Genomic DNA, 19,254 nt, shown 5'->3' with positions numbered 1-19,254 from the left:
TCTTTAATTTTTAGAATGCAACCAAAAAGAAAAAGAATCAAGGCCACCAAGATTTTCACTGTTTAAAGAATATATATGTCATTTAGCAAATTGCAACCTTAATATTTTAGATTGTGTTATTATATTAAGTAATGGAAAAAAGAAAAAATACACAGCATTAACCAACATTTTTGTCTTGCATTTTTATCAGGATTAAATTCAATTTACCCCTGTGATATGTTGCATCAGCAAATATCCCAATAAAAAAAAATTAACAAATTATCCCTTATGTTCGAAAAAATGATTCACAGTAGGTAAATTGCATTTTTCCCAATTTTATCGTGAAGATGATTTTGATTTTGAATATGATGTCGGGAATTTGTGTACACTGTGAAACTCTAAGCATGTTGTTGGAGGACAGGGGGCATGTGGTCGACAACATTGGTGAAGTACTCTTGAATCTCCAGAATCTCGACTCTACCTTTCATCGTTTTCCTAATCTTTATTGCCACATCTGCTGGATTATATCTTCCATGCACACTTACCTTGTTCTCTTGCTTCTCTATCAACTCTGTCTCTATTTCTTCAAAAACATAGTCACAAACAAAAAAAGGTCGACAGAAACCCTTTGTCATAACGCAGTGGACATCAAAGAGAGGTTGAATGATGCAGCCTTTCATCCTACCAAGGATTCTTCTCAATTTTCTGCAACAAGAATTACAGTCCAGATTAATCCTCATCACCATCCAATACACCTATGTACGTACGTAAACCAAGACCTTAGCCAGCTGATTCATTATAACTAAATCAAAGACCACAAAAATAATTCAAATCGGGCTTGATTAAACTTAAATTAATTATATGGTAAGTGTAATATATTTATTGTATGATTGGTCTACAATTTAAAGAGAATAATCAATTATGTAACTGATATATTGCACTTATTATATGATTGATTTGATTAGATCAAACTCGATTTGAGTAAAGAAAATCTCAGTAAGTACTGAAGCAATATGATCCTTTGCTTGTTGGCAAAATTGTGGTTGACGCCATTGGCAGCATGCACATCAGTTGGGTCTGGATGAAAACCAACGTGCAGAGGATGAGCCCAAATAGAGATGGGCTGAAGACGATCTAGCAAGGCAAAGGGCATCTTTGTTATTCAAATGGATTATTATTTATAAACCGATTTAACTTAAAATGAATAAATTTAAAAAACTTAAGACATCATAACATTATTTATTTATGTAATATTTTTATAAGATTATTTTGTAAAATAGTATAATAAATGATATTCTATTTAAAAAAATTTATAAAAAAAGAAGTTATTTATAAATTTATTTCAATAATTCTTAATTTATTGATAAATAATTAGGAGTGTTAAAAATTCATTAACCAATTGAAAATCGGCTAAACGGAATTTTCGGTTCGTACCAAAAATCAAAAACAAAATTTCAGTTTTGATTTTCGATTATTTTAAAAAAAAAATTATTACATCGATACGATTTGGTTAGATTGGTTAACTTTACCGACGGAATAACTGAAATTAAAAACTATATTTATATAATATATTATAATTTTATAAAATATATGAATGTATGTAAATCGTATTTATAATTTATAAATATATATTATATTATAATAATATAATTTAATTTCTACTTATTTTAAATTTAAAAAAATATTAAATAAATTAACTGGTAGATTCTTTTTCTTATGAATTCGGTAATTTGGCTATTAACTGAATCGAACCGAAAAATATTCGATTATGATCTAACCAAATTGATTAGTCTGGTTAGATTTTTCGTATACAGAAACTTTTGGGTTACCAAGAAATCAGTTTGGTTTGGTTGATCGAATTGAACACCCCTATAAATTATGAGTAAAAATAAAAAAATAAAAAAATTTAATATAGTTAGTATGATTTGCAAAAAAAATAGATTGTAAAAAAAAAAAAAATCGGGTCTGGATTTAACTTGAACTTAAACACTGGATCTGATTGGATTTGAAGATTATGGATCTCAAGACCCACGAATTTTGAACGAGGTAAAATAAAATTAGATAGAATTTGAGTCTAATTTAATTTATTTAAATCCTATTTAGATCAAAATTTAGGTAGAATTTTATCCTAGTCATTGAAATCCTAATGGGAATGATGAAGGAGTAGTTGGTCTTACCCAAAAGCGGAAAAAGACGAGAAGGAGATGTGTTTCGGTGAAATGGAGGACCCACTTTGCACTGTATTTAGCATTATTCCTCAGGCCGCATATTGCAATTGATGAGATGATGGTTGATGATGGTGCGGCCCCACATAATCTTCCCCAGGGAGCACCACCATCACATCTCTCTCTCTCTCTCACTCTCCCCAACTATTCCTTCCTTGCTCAATTAAGCCGCACCATTGTTCCCACCCCAACAAATAAAAATAGAGATATCTAAATTGTAGTTGGATCACAAGGTTACTCTCATCCTAATTACTTTTCATTTAATCTATTCTGTTATAAACAATTTTTTTTATATTATTATTTTTAACATTTAAATTTATCTTTTAATTTATTTTTTTAAAAAAATTAATCAAACTAATATATAATTTTAATGTTTTTTTAATAATCACAACTCTACGCTTCTCTGTATGTGTGAAAAATAGTATCGAAACAACCTGAATAGATGAACTAAGATGACTATCAGTTGAGTTGGCTTGGAGACTTGATGCCAGATGTTAGAGCTAAACACAGGTATATAACAACAAGACTATAAGCTAATTAGCTAGCCAACTATCGAGCTCTTTTAGCTTATTAATTAATTAAGCTAAACGAGTTGAACAACCTTTCTATTCCGATCAAAGGAAGGAATAGAATAGCAAATCGATCTATCCTATCCTATTCAGATTAGTAGCTAAGAGTTAATGAGCTACTGGGACTTATACCTTGTAGTTAAAAAGATAGGATTTAAGAAATCGACTTGACTCAACATGTTCTGCCAATGAAAAAATGAGTTTCTTACTTTTCTATTTTTTTCCTCACAAATTTTTATATTTTTAAGAATTACAATTTATTTTTTCTCTATCACCTTACTCCAACTTTTTTTTACGGACTTCGTTCCTTCTCATTCTTTACATCACGATTATTTTTTTTCACGAATTTTTTTTTTCTTTTTTTTTTTCACTGAAGTTGTTTTCTTTTTATATGTTTGTGGGAGTGCATGTGCCTACTACTAATTTTATCAAAAAATGAATCCACGGGATATGGCCTATTTGAGTACAAAATCTACTTTTTCCAGATTCAATTAATTATATAGTATCTAAACTCACTTTAATTTCACGGGAATGAAGAACATACAGTGCTCAAAAGTTGATAAATTGCCTTAAGAACACGGACATCACCGCATCTAGTATGTTTCTACAGTTATAATTTTTAACTAATGTTACACCAGATATATATACAAGCATGTAAGTGCAAAATGCAAAAGAAATACATATGTTTCATAAATACACATTAAACTTCTTTTTTAAATCCTGACAACAAAGAGGGAAAAATAATAACTAATTAAATTTCCCACTAGAATGGCTAATAATCCCAGGTAAGTAATCCAATACCGACTAAAAACCACCCCCCAATAGTGAGAATGGATACGGCGGGGGGGGGGGGACAATGGTATCAACTCTACCGTTGATGTTATTGTAATACCCGGAGATGCTATTCACCGGCGGTGGAAACGCCACAAAACCTCCATATTCGCCGGAGGAGCTTAGCAACGGTGATGAACTAGAATGATGGGGGTAACTATTCCGATACTGTTCTTGCCTGAGCATAGGCGCCACAGTTGAACTTTGTCTCTGATACAACAACCACTCCGGGGATGTTATCTCCACCGATGGCGAAGACTGGCAATAACTATCAACGTCCAAGTTTCCATCCGACGACGAAATGGGCTCTTGATCCTCTTCACTCTTGATTGATGAACTTGACAAAGAATTCAACGAGGCAGTAGATATCATAATCTTTCTCTTCTTTTCACCGCTGCTTGAAGTTAGCCGTCTCATCTTAACCTTCTCGAGCATCATTCGGGGCAGAATTTCAGGGTCTTCGACAACTTTGCATAAGAAAGTCATCATTTGTTGGGGTCTTCTCTCCGTGGCCTCTAGCCTCCGGTTCATGCTCTCCAGTTCTTGCTCTAAGCTCTTCTGTTCTTGCTTTAACTTTGCTATCTCCATTATCAGCTGCTCCTCGTCTTCATCGTCTTCGTGTTTGAGATGAGCGGTGTAGGCTTTGCCGGCGTGCTTCCTCCTCACGATGTTGCTCAGTAACTGTGTTTGCCCCCGTAGAAACCATTCGTTGGCGAACTCCCACTTGTCCGGATCCACCTTTCGGAAACCCTGACAGATCAGATATAAAATAATAGAATTATTACACTTGTTTTGATAATTATGACAGAGATTTTAAATCCTTTCCACGCACAAAAACCATATTCTCCAAGCGCAATCTCATATATCTAAAGAAAACCCCTACTAGAACTGATTACACAGTGACTGCAGCAAATTTTCTTCCTAGGCATCAAAAGATCTGCACCATGCTGTATATATTAAAACTTTTGAAATATCAGGATTTCAATTATTCTATTCCGAATTTGAATCAGATGATGGAAAAGAATAATAAATATAAAATAAACCAAATTGCTACATCAGTAGCTGCTCTCACAGGATTTAACCCACCGGCCCATATCTCCGGCCCCTACAGAAAAATAAAAAATATTTGGAGTAATCAGTACATGGGGACTAACACTCCAACAGCCCTCAAGATCTGGCTAAAGTGACCTAATCCTCTAACCTGGATCAGCGTTTCAATTCGCTCAAAGGCTAAGAAGGTTAGAGTCCACTAAAAGCAGGCAGCATGAATGATGAAGCAAATATCCCCACCAAATTTGTAAAGTTATATTTCCCCAATGCTAACAGTATAGGGACATCGTTTCTTTAAAGTCTCAACTTCATGAAGAATAACGATAGTACAAGTAGATTGCCAACTGCCAGTACTCAACGCTCTGAAAATTTTGCCCAAAACGGGTAGAGCCGCAAAATATACAGCCATATATGGCTAAGTGAAGCTTTTGGATGCATTTGACTCAATTCATCCATGACCACTGAAGGAAAAGAGGGTGCACTATGAGCGCACTTTACTACCTAAAAACTGAAAATCTTTATTACAGATTTGGATGAAGTCGACTAATTAAATAGTAAATTTTGTTATTTGATTGAGCAATTCTCTTAAATTATACAACTTACAATTCAATTGTCATATGAGTTGTTCGAATTTGACTCAACTGAACTCGAACTAAAATTTTCTTTCTTATCATTGCTTGACCATGAGAATAATATGCTAAACTTCACCAACAAACTCTCGAAGGAAACTATATTCAGAAAGCACAAAATAAAATAACACTTTCAATCCGCATAAACACTTTCCTTAATTAACTGCATCATCAAAATCGCCTCAAAAACAAAGTTCCAGCACAAACAATATTGTAAAAATCCCTTTCCAAATCGACAACTCCACCAAAAACCACATCAAACATACAAGAATTAACACTCACATAAGTATTGAGCTGACGAACAAAGCTGGAGAAATTATGGTGCTTAAAGTAGGCCGGCAAAATCCTCTCCGAAAAATCCAACGGCTCCACTACAATAAAACTGTTGTTGGCCTTCCCCCACATGATGAGCCCATTCGTCGTCGGATCATTCACCATTTGATAGGTTTTCATCACGAACGGTGCTACCATATTGCTGTTGCTAGCGTTAATCTCCATATATGATTTCTCCAACCCCCCAAATCCTCAAACCGCTTTGTTGAAGAATAAGGCCAACCAACAGAGAGAAAGAGAGATGAGAGAAGAAGAAAATTTTGCATTCAATGGTGATTGTGATGGTAAGAGGAGAGCATGATATAAGGTGTGGGCGGGGCGGGGCCCGGAGCGGGGTGGGGGCCGGGGTGAGTTGTCCGGGTCGGGTCATGCACAGAGGAACATGTGATATCGTGGACCTTGCAGAAATGGGGCTGATATTTCCACAGTGTCAAGAGATGGGCCCCACTCTGCATCTTTTCATTTTACCTTTTCATCTACTGAAATGCGACACGTTATGGTCTATGGGTTCGGGAGGATGAGATAGTTCCCCAGGGCTTTGAGCACACGCGCTACTCGGGAGCGTGCGTGGCCACTCTTTCTTGTGAATCTAATTAATTTTAGTAGGTGGTCCCTGCTACGTGTCGAGTGCAGGAGGGAAGACGCCAAAAGAGGTACAGCGGGGCGAATCATCTTCACACGATTGAAATTTATTTGCACTTTGGTCCTTGTTAACTATTTTCATTTTTTTGCGGTGTATTTTACTATTTAGCACCACTCTTCAGTTCCTTGGGGCTAAAATCAGGATTTATCATTTTTATTTCTTTTTTAGTAATTCACTTTTAAATATTTGTATGGCACCATATAATAATACTTATTATGTGGTGCTTACTCCTATTTGAGGGTTCCTCAAACTCGATTCTCTGTAAATTGATTGTCTAAATATAATTTAATTCTTATTTACATCGAATTGCATATATATAAATCAAATGATGAATGTAGAATTTTGTGTAACTTATGAAGCCTACCTACCCAAATTCTCTCATTTAGATGTGGGAAATGTGGCAACACATCCACAATTATGTTGCATATGAAAACACATACTTATTTATGATGTTGAAGGTATACCAAATTTGGTTTGTTAATTATCTTTTTTTTTTATCTTATTAATTGAATCATCATATTTTTTTATGGGATATCCACAAATAATATACAATTAATATTTTTTCACTTAAGTAGCATTTAACTTACAAAATTTACTTGACACCAATAAATTGTAAAAATTACATCAAGTACTTAAAGTTGTAGATTCGACATTCAAAAATTTTTATTTTTGATTCAAATATAAAAATTCAAAATTGAATTAGAAGAGTAATGAAAAAATTCAGGTGACAAGAGTCTAAAAGGAGTTACTATATTCATAGTATATCAATTATATTGCTTTGGTAATAAGTGATACTCCTATTTACCATTGTAAGTAATGTATGATAAACGGTGAAAGAATGATTAATTAATTGTTAGTCCAAAGCTTAGAAATTTAAGTGGACTAACTTGAAAATATTTGGTTGTTGTGGGGTAGGACATGCAATAGTCCGTTTGTTTTGGCTAGTGGCCTTATAGGAGCCCCTGGGGACCAGATGTCCGACATTGTTGTTTGGAATTAGCCAATAGGCATTTTCATGATGGAGTTCTTGAAATGTGGAAATCCAATGACCCTTTTCTCACATGGACTAGGTTTCCTCACCTGATACATTACCCATTTTCAAGAATACCGTTAATGGAGAAAAGCTCCAAATGTTAGGCATCAAACATTTGTTCGATTATAATATTAGGATTATGATTGAATATTGCGATTTAATATTTAAGATTGAATTTTGCCATACTTATTATGTGAATTTAAATTCTTATGAATGCGTTTGATGGAACTAAATATATATCCTGGCATGTGTGTTAATTTGATACTTCTAATAAAAAAAAGAATTATTCGACATGCAACTTAATAAGAGAAAATCAAGTCATTTTTTAAAAAAAATAAAAATAGCTAGATTCATTTTATCTAAATAAATTCATTACGTTAATCACTTCCAAAACAAATTACAATTTTACTCTCCACGCACATGGCACAAAATAATCTCCCAGAGTACGTTTCCTCAAACAAAAAAAAAAAAAAAAAGAGTCCTCCTTAAAGAACTCAAAAATAACTCCAAGCATAGATGAAAAGTATATTACTTTTATATAACTCAATAATAAAAATTTTGTGATCAATATGAGAAAAAGCTTATAATTTTTTAATATTTTATTTTTAAACTATTCTTTTTTAAAAGTTATGAAACAATGTTTTTTAATATATTATAAACTCTTAAGCATCTTATTTTAACGAGTAGTGTCGCGTGATGACATATCCAACTTCTTTAAAGCTATACTTTTATAATTTCCTCAAGTAAGGGATTCCAATTGTAATCAGCACATAAATGTTGGTAGTATTCTGAGGCACAGTGGGCAGTAAGTAAAGGTGCAGGCGATTGATTGACAATGACGCTCAACTACGTACATTATTTCCTCTAAACTAGCTACACAAAAGCAAACGTTTTTAATTAATATTTGGATTTGGTAGCTAGGAATCAGATTTTGCGTCCTTATTTTCCTTGGCCGCGTGGCCCGTTTAGCTCATCACACTTGTAACCCCTAAACCCATTATATAAAAATACGGTGCGCTTTACTCTGTTTGTTTGGTGCGAACAGAGTTTTGAGTGATTTACGTTATTATTAATGATGAATTGTGTGTCAAATATGGTGTTGGTTGATTCTGATTTCTTGATTTGAAATTTTATCACAATCTTTTTTTTTTGTTTTTACAATTTGTCATATATAAAGTCAGCATGATTCTAAAACTTATATAATTCATTTATTATTCAAATTAATAAATTATTGATTGTGAAAAGGAGAAATATATATGTTGATATTTTCTTTTATTTTTCTAAAAAATAAAATCCAGTATCTTTTAAAAAACGAAGATAGTACGTATATAGTATAAATCCGCAAGATAGTAAGTTAATGAATTGGATAATATTAATTGAAATATATTGAAAAAAAAATTGAATAGGAATATAAAGAATTTATGGTGGTTGGAGTATAGGAAGCATAGTTTTGGATTCCAAATGTGTGGTAGGCTCCTTAGTGAAATACTCTTAAGACCATTATTGGGGAAAGGATGATTGCACAAATCTAGGACATTATTGAATCAGCTGATTGAGCATATGTTCTCACTTCCATTTTTATTTTTTTGAGTGGGCCCTACTTCACTTGCTGAGATTAATATAATTTGATGAATTCATTTTGTGTAATTAAGTTTAACTTAACCTAAAATTTTAAATCATTTGAACTCATTATTTACTTTGTATTTTTCTTATTTATGCAAGATCTTAATTCATCTATTTGAAACAAATATTAAATGAATATATACTGATATTACAAAGTAAAGGGTAAATTACATTAACACCCTTGATGTTAGGATAAAAAAATATACACAAAATTATTGCTACATCCTTTGAGGGGTACTAGTGTAATGATTTTTAGGGTGTAAAATTACAGCTAGGAAGTGTTAGTGTAATATAAATTTTGCTTTTAAAGAAGGGGTGTAGCGTAATTACAACCATATTTTTGAGGTTGTATTTATAATTTTATAAAAAATCATGAGGTGTTTTTATACGTTGACTTGACCATAAGAAGTATCAACATAACTTACCCTAAAAAATGTTGATATTATATATATATATGGTTTAATGATTGAATGACATTTTTCCCTATGTATCCAATCCAGATGACATAATGGGTACATTTTCTCATACCAAAAAGCATTCATCATACATGTCACAAACTAACTATTGATTTTAAGATGTCAGCTTCAAATTTATTTTTCGATCAAACGAGATTTATAAATAATAAAGAACAAATTATGATATGTACAAAGAAGAGTAGGGCCAATACATTTTAATTCACACGCAAGATTTGAACCAAAACGACATCTTTGAAACCCAAATGGCTGAGGTGGAAGCAAAGTTGATTTCACTTTGTTCGTTGGGGGTGCTAACTTGTTTGTCTGAAATCAGACAAGAGAGGCCCCTAATAATGGCAAATGAAAATGTCTGACCAATCAGAAATCAAAGAGTGGAAAGCCAGAAAGCACCAAATTAAAGAAAATCAACGCTCTCCACTCTCCTCCAATTAACTCTAACTCTTAACAAATATTGTCATCCAGTTGCGGAGCAGTGATGCAATCAGGACCTTCAAACTCGTGACAACTGTCAACTCTAACACCTCAATTATTAGCTTCCTCCTCCTTACGGGTGAGCACAATAAATTCCAAGTAATTTTCAAATGCTACTCATATTGGGCGTTATTCGTTGAAATGCTGCGTTCCTCATTTGGGAAGTAATAATGTCATTACGTATTTCATATTGATTTTTGATTTGGTCCAATTTTACGCAATTTCTCTAATTGAATTAACTAATCATTCAAGTGATTCGCGATCGTTATTTTTTTTTAAATTGATGTAAGGACCCTGAAAAAAGAAAAACAGATTATTAGACTTGTTGGGGTAATCCCTAACTCAAACTTTTCGATGCTTAAGTCAGTGCTTGGTATCAAGGTAGCGTAAGCAGGTCGTTTTCAAGCTAGCGAGTCAGAGCGATCTAACGTAAAGAAGTGAGTAAAAACAAGGTATTCTGAAAGCACTGAACATAGAGTATTTATAGTGTAAAATCGGGGATTCTGTTGGTCCATTAGATGCCTTCCACACATCCCGAGTTGTCAGGGTCGCGTCATTGGATCTAACTCGAATAGCGAGCCCACCCGATTAGGAAGACGCGTGTCTTCTTGGTAAAAATATAATTTTGAGGCCTCTCAGGGGCAAAATAGTATTTTTCAGATAAAATTAGAATTATACCCATCAATTTTCATATTGATTGTAAATAAAATTTATATATTTTGGGGTTCACTATTCTTCTTAACAAGATATTTTAATTAAAACGAAATTATAACACTAAAAAATTGGAAGAGACAATACCCTAAGCCTCAAATCACATTGTCCGATTATAAAGAATCTAGAGATAATTACATTCTCTTGCTTGAGATTTTGTGTAATTATACATAGACTCCGTGTGGTTTAAAAAATTACATCTAGCACTCCTGAGATTTGCTTCTGTCTAACAAGTAAGTCACTATGTTATTAAAAATTACATAAAAAAATATTAATGATTATTTACTATGATTTTAATTTATAGCCAATAAAATCGTAGTCTGTAGCAATTTTCTTATAATATTCAGAAATAGGGAGAGTGATGGAGAAAAATACAAACCCAAATACTATTGGAGAGGATAAACAAAATCGTAGAATCTATAAGAATGGAAGTCCGTGCAAATCAAGCAATCCTACAGCAGTAGAGTCAGTACAGTAGCCGTATGCGTCGTCTAATCAATTACGACATGAAATCGACTCTTGCTTTTGTCTTTTTTCTCAATGTCGACTGCATTATTAATTTGCTTAGCAGCTAAGGATTATATTTTTTGGATTAATTAGTAATACTTTCCACTTAACCTTAATTAAAGTCCAAGTTTGATGAACAACTGATAAACAATGCATCATTATTTAAAGAGAAATCAAGTCTGCAATTTAATTTCTCATATAAGGATTATTAATTTAGGTCGCACGTGGCTACAGTGCAAAAGAAAATGGTGGAGAGTCTGAGGGTGCAGACTTCAACAAGTGTTTGACGGCCTTTATGAGAAGGTACAAATGCTTGTTTTGTTGAATATGATGACTAGTTATGAAATTCAGATATTATGTAGGGCTAATATATGTATGCTCTTCTGCTTCCTTCCTGCGTACATTCCGTCTTGAGAATATTTTTGCTATCAAACAGCAATCGGTTAGTTAGTTCTTGTCCTGTATGTAAGCTCTCCAAAAGTGGCATCTTGAGAGGACAAAAACAGAAAACGCAAATTGACGCTTGTCAACAAGCATCGCCTCTGATCGATGCGTGTGAAATTCATTATAAAAGAACCTGTGTTGTACAAATTTCGAGTTCTCCTGGCATGCCATTAATATATACATGCACCAGATGATCATCATACAAGTGAAAATACATACAGAAAAATACTAGTGTTGAACACCTAAGTTTCTGTCAACAGAAAATAATGCTATTACAGCTAGGAGTGCTCGCAAGATTGGTGACCACCCTGGCACAAGCATCCTCATTCATCTCTAATTTAATATATTTATCGTTGTACTAAAACCTAATAGTTAAGAATACATATCACATACAAACAAGTCTGTTATTTGAAACAAGAGCTCGAATCTGATTAGAAAGCTCCAAAGGAATAAGCAGGATCCCCGGAAGTATCTCCAGGTATAGAGTGGATGAATTCAACAACTCTGAGGAAGATGTAATGCTCACCAATCCAAGCTGATATTTCTTGAAGTGTACAACTTATCAATATACTGAATGACTAGAATGGAGGCGTTGATGTATCTAATCATTTCTCTCTCAGCTGACTCATCTGTAACAATGTCCAAGTAAAACTAATCACATCAGTTCAAGAAAATCACCAATATGCCTCAAAGGTAAGATGCTATTAATCATCATCATCATCATCGTGACATGAATTATGGATGGTGAATGCTATAGACATTTTACAGATCATCTATGGTGGAGAATATGCAACTAATCGCTATTGAACCAACAGTGTCTAGTTGGATAGGAAGGAAATCACTCGATTGAGCACCAAGTGTCGGCCTCCATGTTCTTGTTAAAGTAATTCACTTTAGCCATAACTTGAAAGTTTCTAGCATCAACAAGGAAAATGTTTGTGTTTGATAACCACGGTCAAGACTGTATTTTTTTGGAAAAAGGGTCTAACAGGATGTCAGCTTGAAACTGAGAAGAGAAAGGAGATCATGGCTGCTCCAAACCCAGTTGCAAACTGGAATTCTTGGAGTTCAATCAGTATGTTCTTTCAAAATAGAAATGAACATGTACGCTTCCGTTGCTGTTCCATTTTTTATTCCCTTAATTTGAATTTAGTGGTTGAATTCATGGGATAATGTTGGAATACATCTGAATTGAAATCACTTTAGTACTACCCATAAAAATGTGAATAACATCCATGATGCATAATATGAAAAAGGGTGCAATGATAAATTCACAGATTTGAACTTACCGGTTTCATTTAGCTTCAAAAGTAGTTGATCCCTCGTTGGCAGACCATACATACCAGCATAAACAGCAGTTCTGACTGCCCACGTGTGATATGGTGCACATGTTTTTGCATAAGCTGTTGATGCAGCATCTTTCAAACAGCCATTACTGCAAGTGGCACAGTATATTTTCAGATGCTCTTTCAAACAAAACCATAGTTCAAAGTATCATGAGCAAATAAATCGCTAGGATGGACTGGCAAGTCATATCCCCTTCAAACGAAATTATTCATCTACTATAAATTAATCATGCATAGTGCAGGAGATAACATGAACAACAGAAGCAAAATCTACGAGATCTGGAAATTTAAAGCTATAAATTGATGCACAGATACATAGTTTAAATTAATCATTCTTATGATTGCTCCGAGCTTTTAGTATAGTAATGGGGCAGAAAGAAACAGAGGAAAGACAAAAAGGAATCCATGAATACAAAAACTACAAACCTACTACTCGACAGTAAATCTGGAAACAAGAAAGTCCATTACTAAATTCAAGTTGCAACCAATCAGAACTTATCTCCAGAACATCAGAAATGTAGATTATTTAAATCTTAAAGCAAAAAGAATAACAAGGTGCCAAACGTACCCTGATGACAAAAAGTTTTCAAATAGAGCTCTGATGAGATCAAGACCCTGTCTAACTCTGCGTAAATTACGTGAAAGACTTCCTGGCGTCCTCACTGTGTCATTTTGTGTATCAAAATCAAGTATATTATTTAATGTACCGTAGCTCTCTGATGCTTCTGCAAGACCACTTACCTGAAATGCATCAGATGTTGGATTCAATCCAATAAGTTAACAAGACAGGAAAGAATAAAAACAAGTGCAACCAAATTGTTTGGAATGCTTATAATCTGAAAGAACAAGATCTTACTTATAAAGGAGGAAAGTAAATTTAACTTCAGTTGCTGATAGTAACCAGTGAGGCATCAAATAGAAAATTAATATAAAAAAGCCATTCAGCTATGTTGTATGTCAGGGTCCAATGAATGACTAACAACAATTTGATTATTCAACTTCATTTTCTATTTTTCCAATACACATTCTTTACTTTACAAATTCTTACATGGAAAAGGCTTCATTTCTCGCAGTTAGTTGTCACTATGCAGGTTTATTTAACATATTCAACTTCTAGTATTGAGATTAAATGCACTTGACTTATATTTTCTAGCTAAGGTTATCTTAATGCTTTTGGGGTTCCTCATTCCAGATGCTGTTGCCATTCCACCTCCTAGGCTTATGTTTTTATTTTTCAAGAAATTAGAAATGGTACTCTAAGTTACATGTATAAGTATGGGAGTGCTTGCAAAAACTTATGTTTTTAGAGAAATGATTTTTGTAGAAAAAGTTGAAAGTTGTAGCAGAATCACAAGTGGGTAGCGTTTATAAAAAAAAAGTGAAAAGCAAGTAAAAACTAAATTAGATAGTGTTTGGAGAAAAATCACTTCTAAAACAAACTTAATCGATTAAAAACCGTTTTGTCCCCATACGTTAATAAGATACTATTTTTGCTTATATTTGCACTTGTTGTTCGTCAATTTAAAAATATTAATAGAGAAGCTGATGTTTAATTTAATAATGGTCCCTTTAAGTAAAATGATTGGTGATTCATACACAATAATTAAACTTGTATGATTGCAAAAAAAAAAGGTTTTATTAATTAATCGTAGTCTCAACAATATACTCTAAATGTGTCACTCTGTTTCAATTGACATAAAAAAAAAAGGTTTTATTAATTAATCGTAGTCTCAGCAATATACTCTAAATATGTCACTCTGTTTCAATTGACATATAGTTGACATTGCACACAACTCTTCAACAACTATCCATATTTCTTGAGCGTGTAACTTCACATTAAAATATACCTAGGTACTAATACTTCACAATATGCATATCTCTACCAGAGAAATTAACTCATCCATATTTCCCCTTTAATGGATCATTTACATCTATATGTAGACTAGAAATGGATGACAATGAGACTTAAGCCGTAACACTAATCTAGAGATTATGAAGCTTGATCATAAAATGGCCAAGATGAAAGCAAAAGTGCAAGATTTGCATAAATCCTGAAGCATATCAGCTAATCCAAACAATTCAATATTCAAACAAAGCACCATCAACACAATCACATGATCTCACCGCAACAATAACTACAAATTGTAACATAAACACCAATTTTATATCCAGAAATCCATAAAAAAAAAGTCATTTAATATTAAATCTGCATAAACGAGGCCGTAACAAATTGGAAAAAATTCAGACCAAAATTCAACTTACCTTAGAAACATACTCTAATTCAGCGAATTTGAACGCCATGCCTAAACAACCAAAGAGAATCGAGACGAGGGAGCACGCATCACAAAAGGTCTTCAAATCAAGATCATAATTGAGACCCTTATCCTTCACCACCGCAGAGACCTCTTCAAACGCATCCGCCACCGCGGACAGAGGCCTCGTTTCGGCCGTCGCATCCTCAAAAGCATCATCCTCATCCTTGGAAATTCTTGAAATTCTACCAGAATTTTCGCTCCTTCAAAATCAATAACATATTCTCACATTCAATCATCAAACATCCAAACTCGAAATTCAAATTTCAAATCCCAAAAAAATACGTGAAATTGCTTACTTTTCAGCGCATGATCCTTCAGTTCTTGAGAAAAAAGAGTGGAATTTGAGCGCCATGGGTTTTTCTTCTCGGGAGAATGTTGGCGTTTCACCTCAAAGCAAACGAATGATGCGGGCAGAGATTGTGTTTCTGTAATTTGGAAACGCAGAGGTTTAAATATAGAGATTAAAGTCGGGCTGGGAATATCGGGCCTGCGGGCTTCCCACTTGCCAGGAAACTGCGAAATATGATGATACGCGGAGCGGTTTATTTTGGCGCCACCTATAACGAGAAAAAGCAGTTACAGCCATCGATTCTTTTACCTTTCTTTTTTTTTTTTTTCCTTATTCCTTTTTTGACCCTTCATTACAAACCTAACCTGTAACTTATATTTATTTATTTATTTACTCTTTGGATAAAATCCAATATGATTTTGTTACAACCTTCTAATTTAGGCAGCAGCCATTTACGAAAAATTGGAAATAAATATTAATTCTCTGAAAAAAAAATAATTAGAATTTTGAAGTAAAATTTTCCCAACAATTTATTTAATTTTTTAATACTAATTGATATGGTGCGTAATGCGGAAAGGTGAGAATGATAATAAATTTACCTTTAATTCTTAAATTATTTTAAAAATCTTGTTGAATATTTTTAAATTTGAGGGAAGTTGATTGATGATTAAAAAGATTGCTAGTTATAATTTGAGTTCAGAATTCGCTTTTATTTATTTTTTGAAATAGTGTTCTAATTTGACACACAAACAAACATATCAGAAGTCAAACTGTACATCACTTTCACAAACCAAAGTCTTAAAATAACATTGTTGACCATATGAGGGATTTCCCTGCTTTGGCTAGAGCTTGTTAGTGCCTTAATGGATCGCCGCCGCTCCGCTTTTTGTTTCCCCTTAATTCATTGATTGCTGTTTTATTTTATTTTTTTTGTCTATAAAATATCATTCAATTAATATTTAATATCTTAATAATAATTAATTAAAATAAATTTATATGGTCAATATTAAATATTAAATAATTTTTTATTAAGAATTTATAGTTTTTTTTAAAGTCATCCCACAGAAAGTTTACCTGCTGACTTGGAATTTGGACAACAGACCAAATCGGATAATGACAATTGCAAAAACCCATGAAAACTAGAACAAAAAGCCCATAAAATCAATTCATGAGGAGCCCATTTCCAGAAGTCGATTATATGGATCATTCATCAACTTATCTTGGGCTCAAAGTTGCACCTAGTTCATGAAACATCAACCCAATCGGAACATTTGCTGATGGTCTGCAAATATGTTCGCTTCATTCTGCTCAAAAAAGCCTTAAACATATAGCAAACTCACTCTCTTTAGATCATACATACATACACAAGATTCATTCTAGGAAAATCAGAAGCTAAGCTAAATTCTTGATCATGTCCCACTACATATATGTGCTGTTAAACATGGTCTGTCAGCTCAATCTCATCTTTGTTTTCGCTCTCATCAACTGCTTGATGAACCTGAATTGGCTTCAGTGTGTAGAACTTGGCACAAAGCAGGTAATAAATCAAGTTCACGAGCTGCAACAGTGTGATCAACCAGTAGAAATACTCCAATTTGCCTTTGTTCAGATTGTCATCCGGCAGCCAGTTCGATCCGTTCTTTCCTGCAGTAAACTTGTGCACAAGAGTAACCAAGAGCGTGCTTGTATAACTCCCGGCTGAGATTGAGAGCCAAAATAATGCGGTCGCGGTGCTCCTCATGCTCTCGGGTGCCTGATCGTAGAAAAACTCGAGGTGCCCGATTGACATGAAGGCTTCAGCTATTCCGTGGAGACAATACTGTGGCATTAACCAAAAGACGGAGATTGGGATAGTTGTCTGAGGATGGTCGATTAGGCCGTAGGCCGATGCAGCATGCTTACGCCTGATCTCGATGAAGCCTGCAGCAAATGTGGCTAGCAACGATATAACGAAGCCTATCCCCATTCGTGTTAGGAATGAGATCCCGCGTTCTAGGCCAGTGAATTTGCGCATTAGGGGGACGAAAAGACGGTCGTAGAAGACAATGGTGGATAGCATAGATGTCTGAGTGAAGACACTCATTGATGCAGCTGGGATTTGGAAATGTTTTGTGAGGTGTCTGTCCATAGACTTGGCCTGCTGGAGGGAGAAGGTGTTTTGCTGGGCGGAAGCTGTGATGAGGAGGATGCCGGCGGCCCATATTGGCCCCATTCGGATCAGGGATTTCAGTTCTTCAACACGGTGGACAGTGCTGAGCTTCCAGGGGTTGGGGGCCTTGAGGTTGTCATCCTCAGTTACAATGGCAGCCTTGTCCAAGAACCTGTGTGTTTGATCAAATGGAAGAGGATTTTTTATTGGACATGATGAAATAACAAGGGAAGAGAATGCGGAGAAATTAAGAAACCACTTACTTCATGCTTTTGGTATGAACAAGTTCGCCACCAACAGAGATAGCAGCATCAAGATCCTCATTTTGATACAACATCTTATGGTCAGAAACCATAGGCACATTTCTCTTCCTGTACGCCGCCATGCAGACCTGCAGCAGCCTCGTAAATGGGCTGCCGGCAGGATCCACTTTCCGGTACAAAGGGAAGCCAAATATAAACGCGATAATCGAAAGAAACATAGCAGCTGTTGGAATTCCAAGTCCCCAACCCCATCCGACGTTATCTTGAACGTAAACGATAACCGTGGTAGCCACAAGGATGGATGCCCCCATGCAGAAGTAGTACCAGTTGAAGAACTTCCAAGTTGTGGTCTTCTGCTCAGGGTCATTTTCATCAAATTGGTCGGCCCCAAATGAAACGACACAGGGCCGAATCCCCCCTGAGCCTAAGGCCGTTAGCAAGAGCGAAACATAGAGTATAGCAAGTTGGCCTGAATCAGCTTCTTCACAAATTTGGTCATGTTTACAGGGTGGAGGCCTAAAGTTTGGCAGCACCGCTGATAGTGTCAAGCTGATCATCCCCTGTAATAGATACAGTTAACAATATTTGTAAAGTCCATCACAATTACAAAAGTTCTGTTGCTTAAAAAAGATGAGAAACTCAACTATTTGGTATATAATTGAAGCAATTGTTATGGTCCAAAACCTTCCCGCAAAGGCATCTGCGATGAACGCCCCGAGCAACGGTGTCATGGCTGCAGTTCCTCCGAAGTTGGTGAGAGTGTTGGCTGCCTTAGTCATTGGCAGATGCAGCTGGCTTGTTAAGTAGCTGATCATGTTGGTACCAAAGCCAACCACAGCCAATTTCTCACATATTTCATTTGCTGCACAAAAAATATGAATAGAATTAGCTACTAAATTGATCATATGGCAAGTGCAATAACACTTTCAATATAATTTTTGAACAGTCAAACTTGATTCGTATAGGAATTTTTCTCGCAGACAAAATCAATGGTGAATATATACGTCACCAATCAATGTTACAGCCCTTATAATGGTTAGGTGTGTGAGAAATTTACAACTTATGTTCTTGATAGACAATAGCTTACCGAAGATGAATGGCATAGTGATGATGCCACCTTGTTTCCTTTGGACATGGTGATGATGGTACTTTTGCTTCATTGTATCCATATTTGATGTAGTTCTTGTGGTCTTTTAGCATCAAATGGACACCAAAGCCAAGTATATATAGGCAGCTGATACACACACAAACACACATGTAAGTTAGGTTTCAAATTTCTCCCCTCAATGTTTGGATGGATCAATCTGGATTTGGAAGAATGACTTCAAATATTCAATTGATTTGAGATTCATGGTCATGTGACAAAAT

General features: G+C 34.6%; 3 protein-coding genes across 3 annotated transcripts; all 3 read right to left on the bottom strand.

Annotated features, from left to right (window-relative positions):
- On the bottom strand, window positions 3,578–5,899 carry LOC105156739 (heat stress transcription factor C-1-like). The gene is made up of 2 exons (XM_011072958.2): window positions 5,566–5,899; window positions 3,578–4,354 (listed from the first exon to the last, which is right to left on the bottom strand). Exons 1-2 carry the CDS (start codon window positions 5,779–5,781, stop codon window positions 3,578–3,580), a joined length of 993 nt encoding a protein of 330 aa, XP_011071260.1. The 5' UTR covers window positions 5,782–5,899.
- On the bottom strand, window positions 11,597–15,680 carry LOC105156396 (ACD11 homolog protein). The gene is made up of 5 exons (XM_011072515.2): window positions 15,482–15,680; window positions 15,133–15,385; window positions 13,439–13,611; window positions 12,814–12,959; window positions 11,597–12,153 (listed from the first exon to the last, which is right to left on the bottom strand). Exons 1-5 carry the CDS (start codon window positions 15,535–15,537, stop codon window positions 12,047–12,049), a joined length of 735 nt encoding a protein of 244 aa, XP_011070817.1. The 5' UTR covers window positions 15,538–15,680; the 3' UTR covers window positions 11,597–12,046.
- On the bottom strand, window positions 16,681–19,254 carry LOC105156394 (protein NRT1/ PTR FAMILY 3.1). Its single transcript, XM_011072514.2, has 4 exons — window positions 18,974–19,254; window positions 18,531–18,748; window positions 17,887–18,446; window positions 16,681–17,795 (listed from the first exon to the last, which is right to left on the bottom strand). Exons 1-4 carry the CDS (start codon window positions 19,053–19,055, stop codon window positions 16,910–16,912), a joined length of 1,746 nt encoding a protein of 581 aa, XP_011070816.1. The 5' UTR covers window positions 19,056–19,254; the 3' UTR covers window positions 16,681–16,909.

The sequence above is a fragment of the Sesamum indicum genome, linkage group LG2, assembly GCF_000512975.1.
Source record: "Sesamum indicum cultivar Zhongzhi No. 13 linkage group LG2, S_indicum_v1.0, whole genome shotgun sequence".
Lineage (NCBI taxonomy): Eukaryota > Viridiplantae > Streptophyta > Magnoliopsida > Lamiales > Pedaliaceae > Sesamum > Sesamum indicum.
The sequence above is the reverse complement of the archived record's forward strand: the minus strand, read 5'-3'. Positions and strand labels throughout refer to the sequence as shown.

What these genes read in the sequence shown, in the direction of transcription:
- LOC105156739 (XM_011072958.2), bottom strand. Translation starts at nt 5,781, where the DNA reads ATGGAGATTAACGCTAGCAACAGCAATATGGTAGCACCGTTCGTGATG. An exon ending in TTCGTCAGCTCAATACTTAT is followed by an intron (nt 4,355 to 5,565) that starts GTGAGTGTTAAT and finishes CTGATCTGTCAG; the next exon opens with GGTTTCCGAAAGGTGGATCC.
- LOC105156396 (XM_011072515.2), bottom strand. Translation starts at nt 15,537, where the DNA reads ATGGCGCTCAAATTCCACTCTTTTTTCTCAAGAACTGAAGGATCATGC. An exon ending in GAAGGATCATGCGCTGAAAA is followed by an intron (nt 15,386 to 15,481) that starts GTAAGCAATTTC and finishes TTGATTTTGAAG; the next exon opens with GAGCGAAAATTCTGGTAGAA. An exon ending in TTTGAAGCTAAATGAAACCG is followed by an intron (nt 12,154 to 12,813) that starts GTAAGTTCAAAT and finishes ACATTGTTACAG; the next exon opens with ATGAGTCAGCTGAGAGAGAA.
- LOC105156394 (XM_011072514.2), bottom strand. Translation starts at nt 19,055, where the DNA reads ATGGATACAATGAAGCAAAAGTACCATCATCACCATGTCCAAAGGAAA. An exon ending in CTTCAATTATATACCAAATA is followed by an intron (nt 18,447 to 18,530) that starts GTTGAGTTTCTC and finishes TATCTATTACAG; the next exon opens with GGGATGATCAGCTTGACACT. An exon ending in GTTCATACCAAAAGCATGAA is followed by an intron (nt 17,796 to 17,886) that starts GTAAGTGGTTTC and finishes TCAAACACACAG; the next exon opens with GTTCTTGGACAAGGCTGCCA.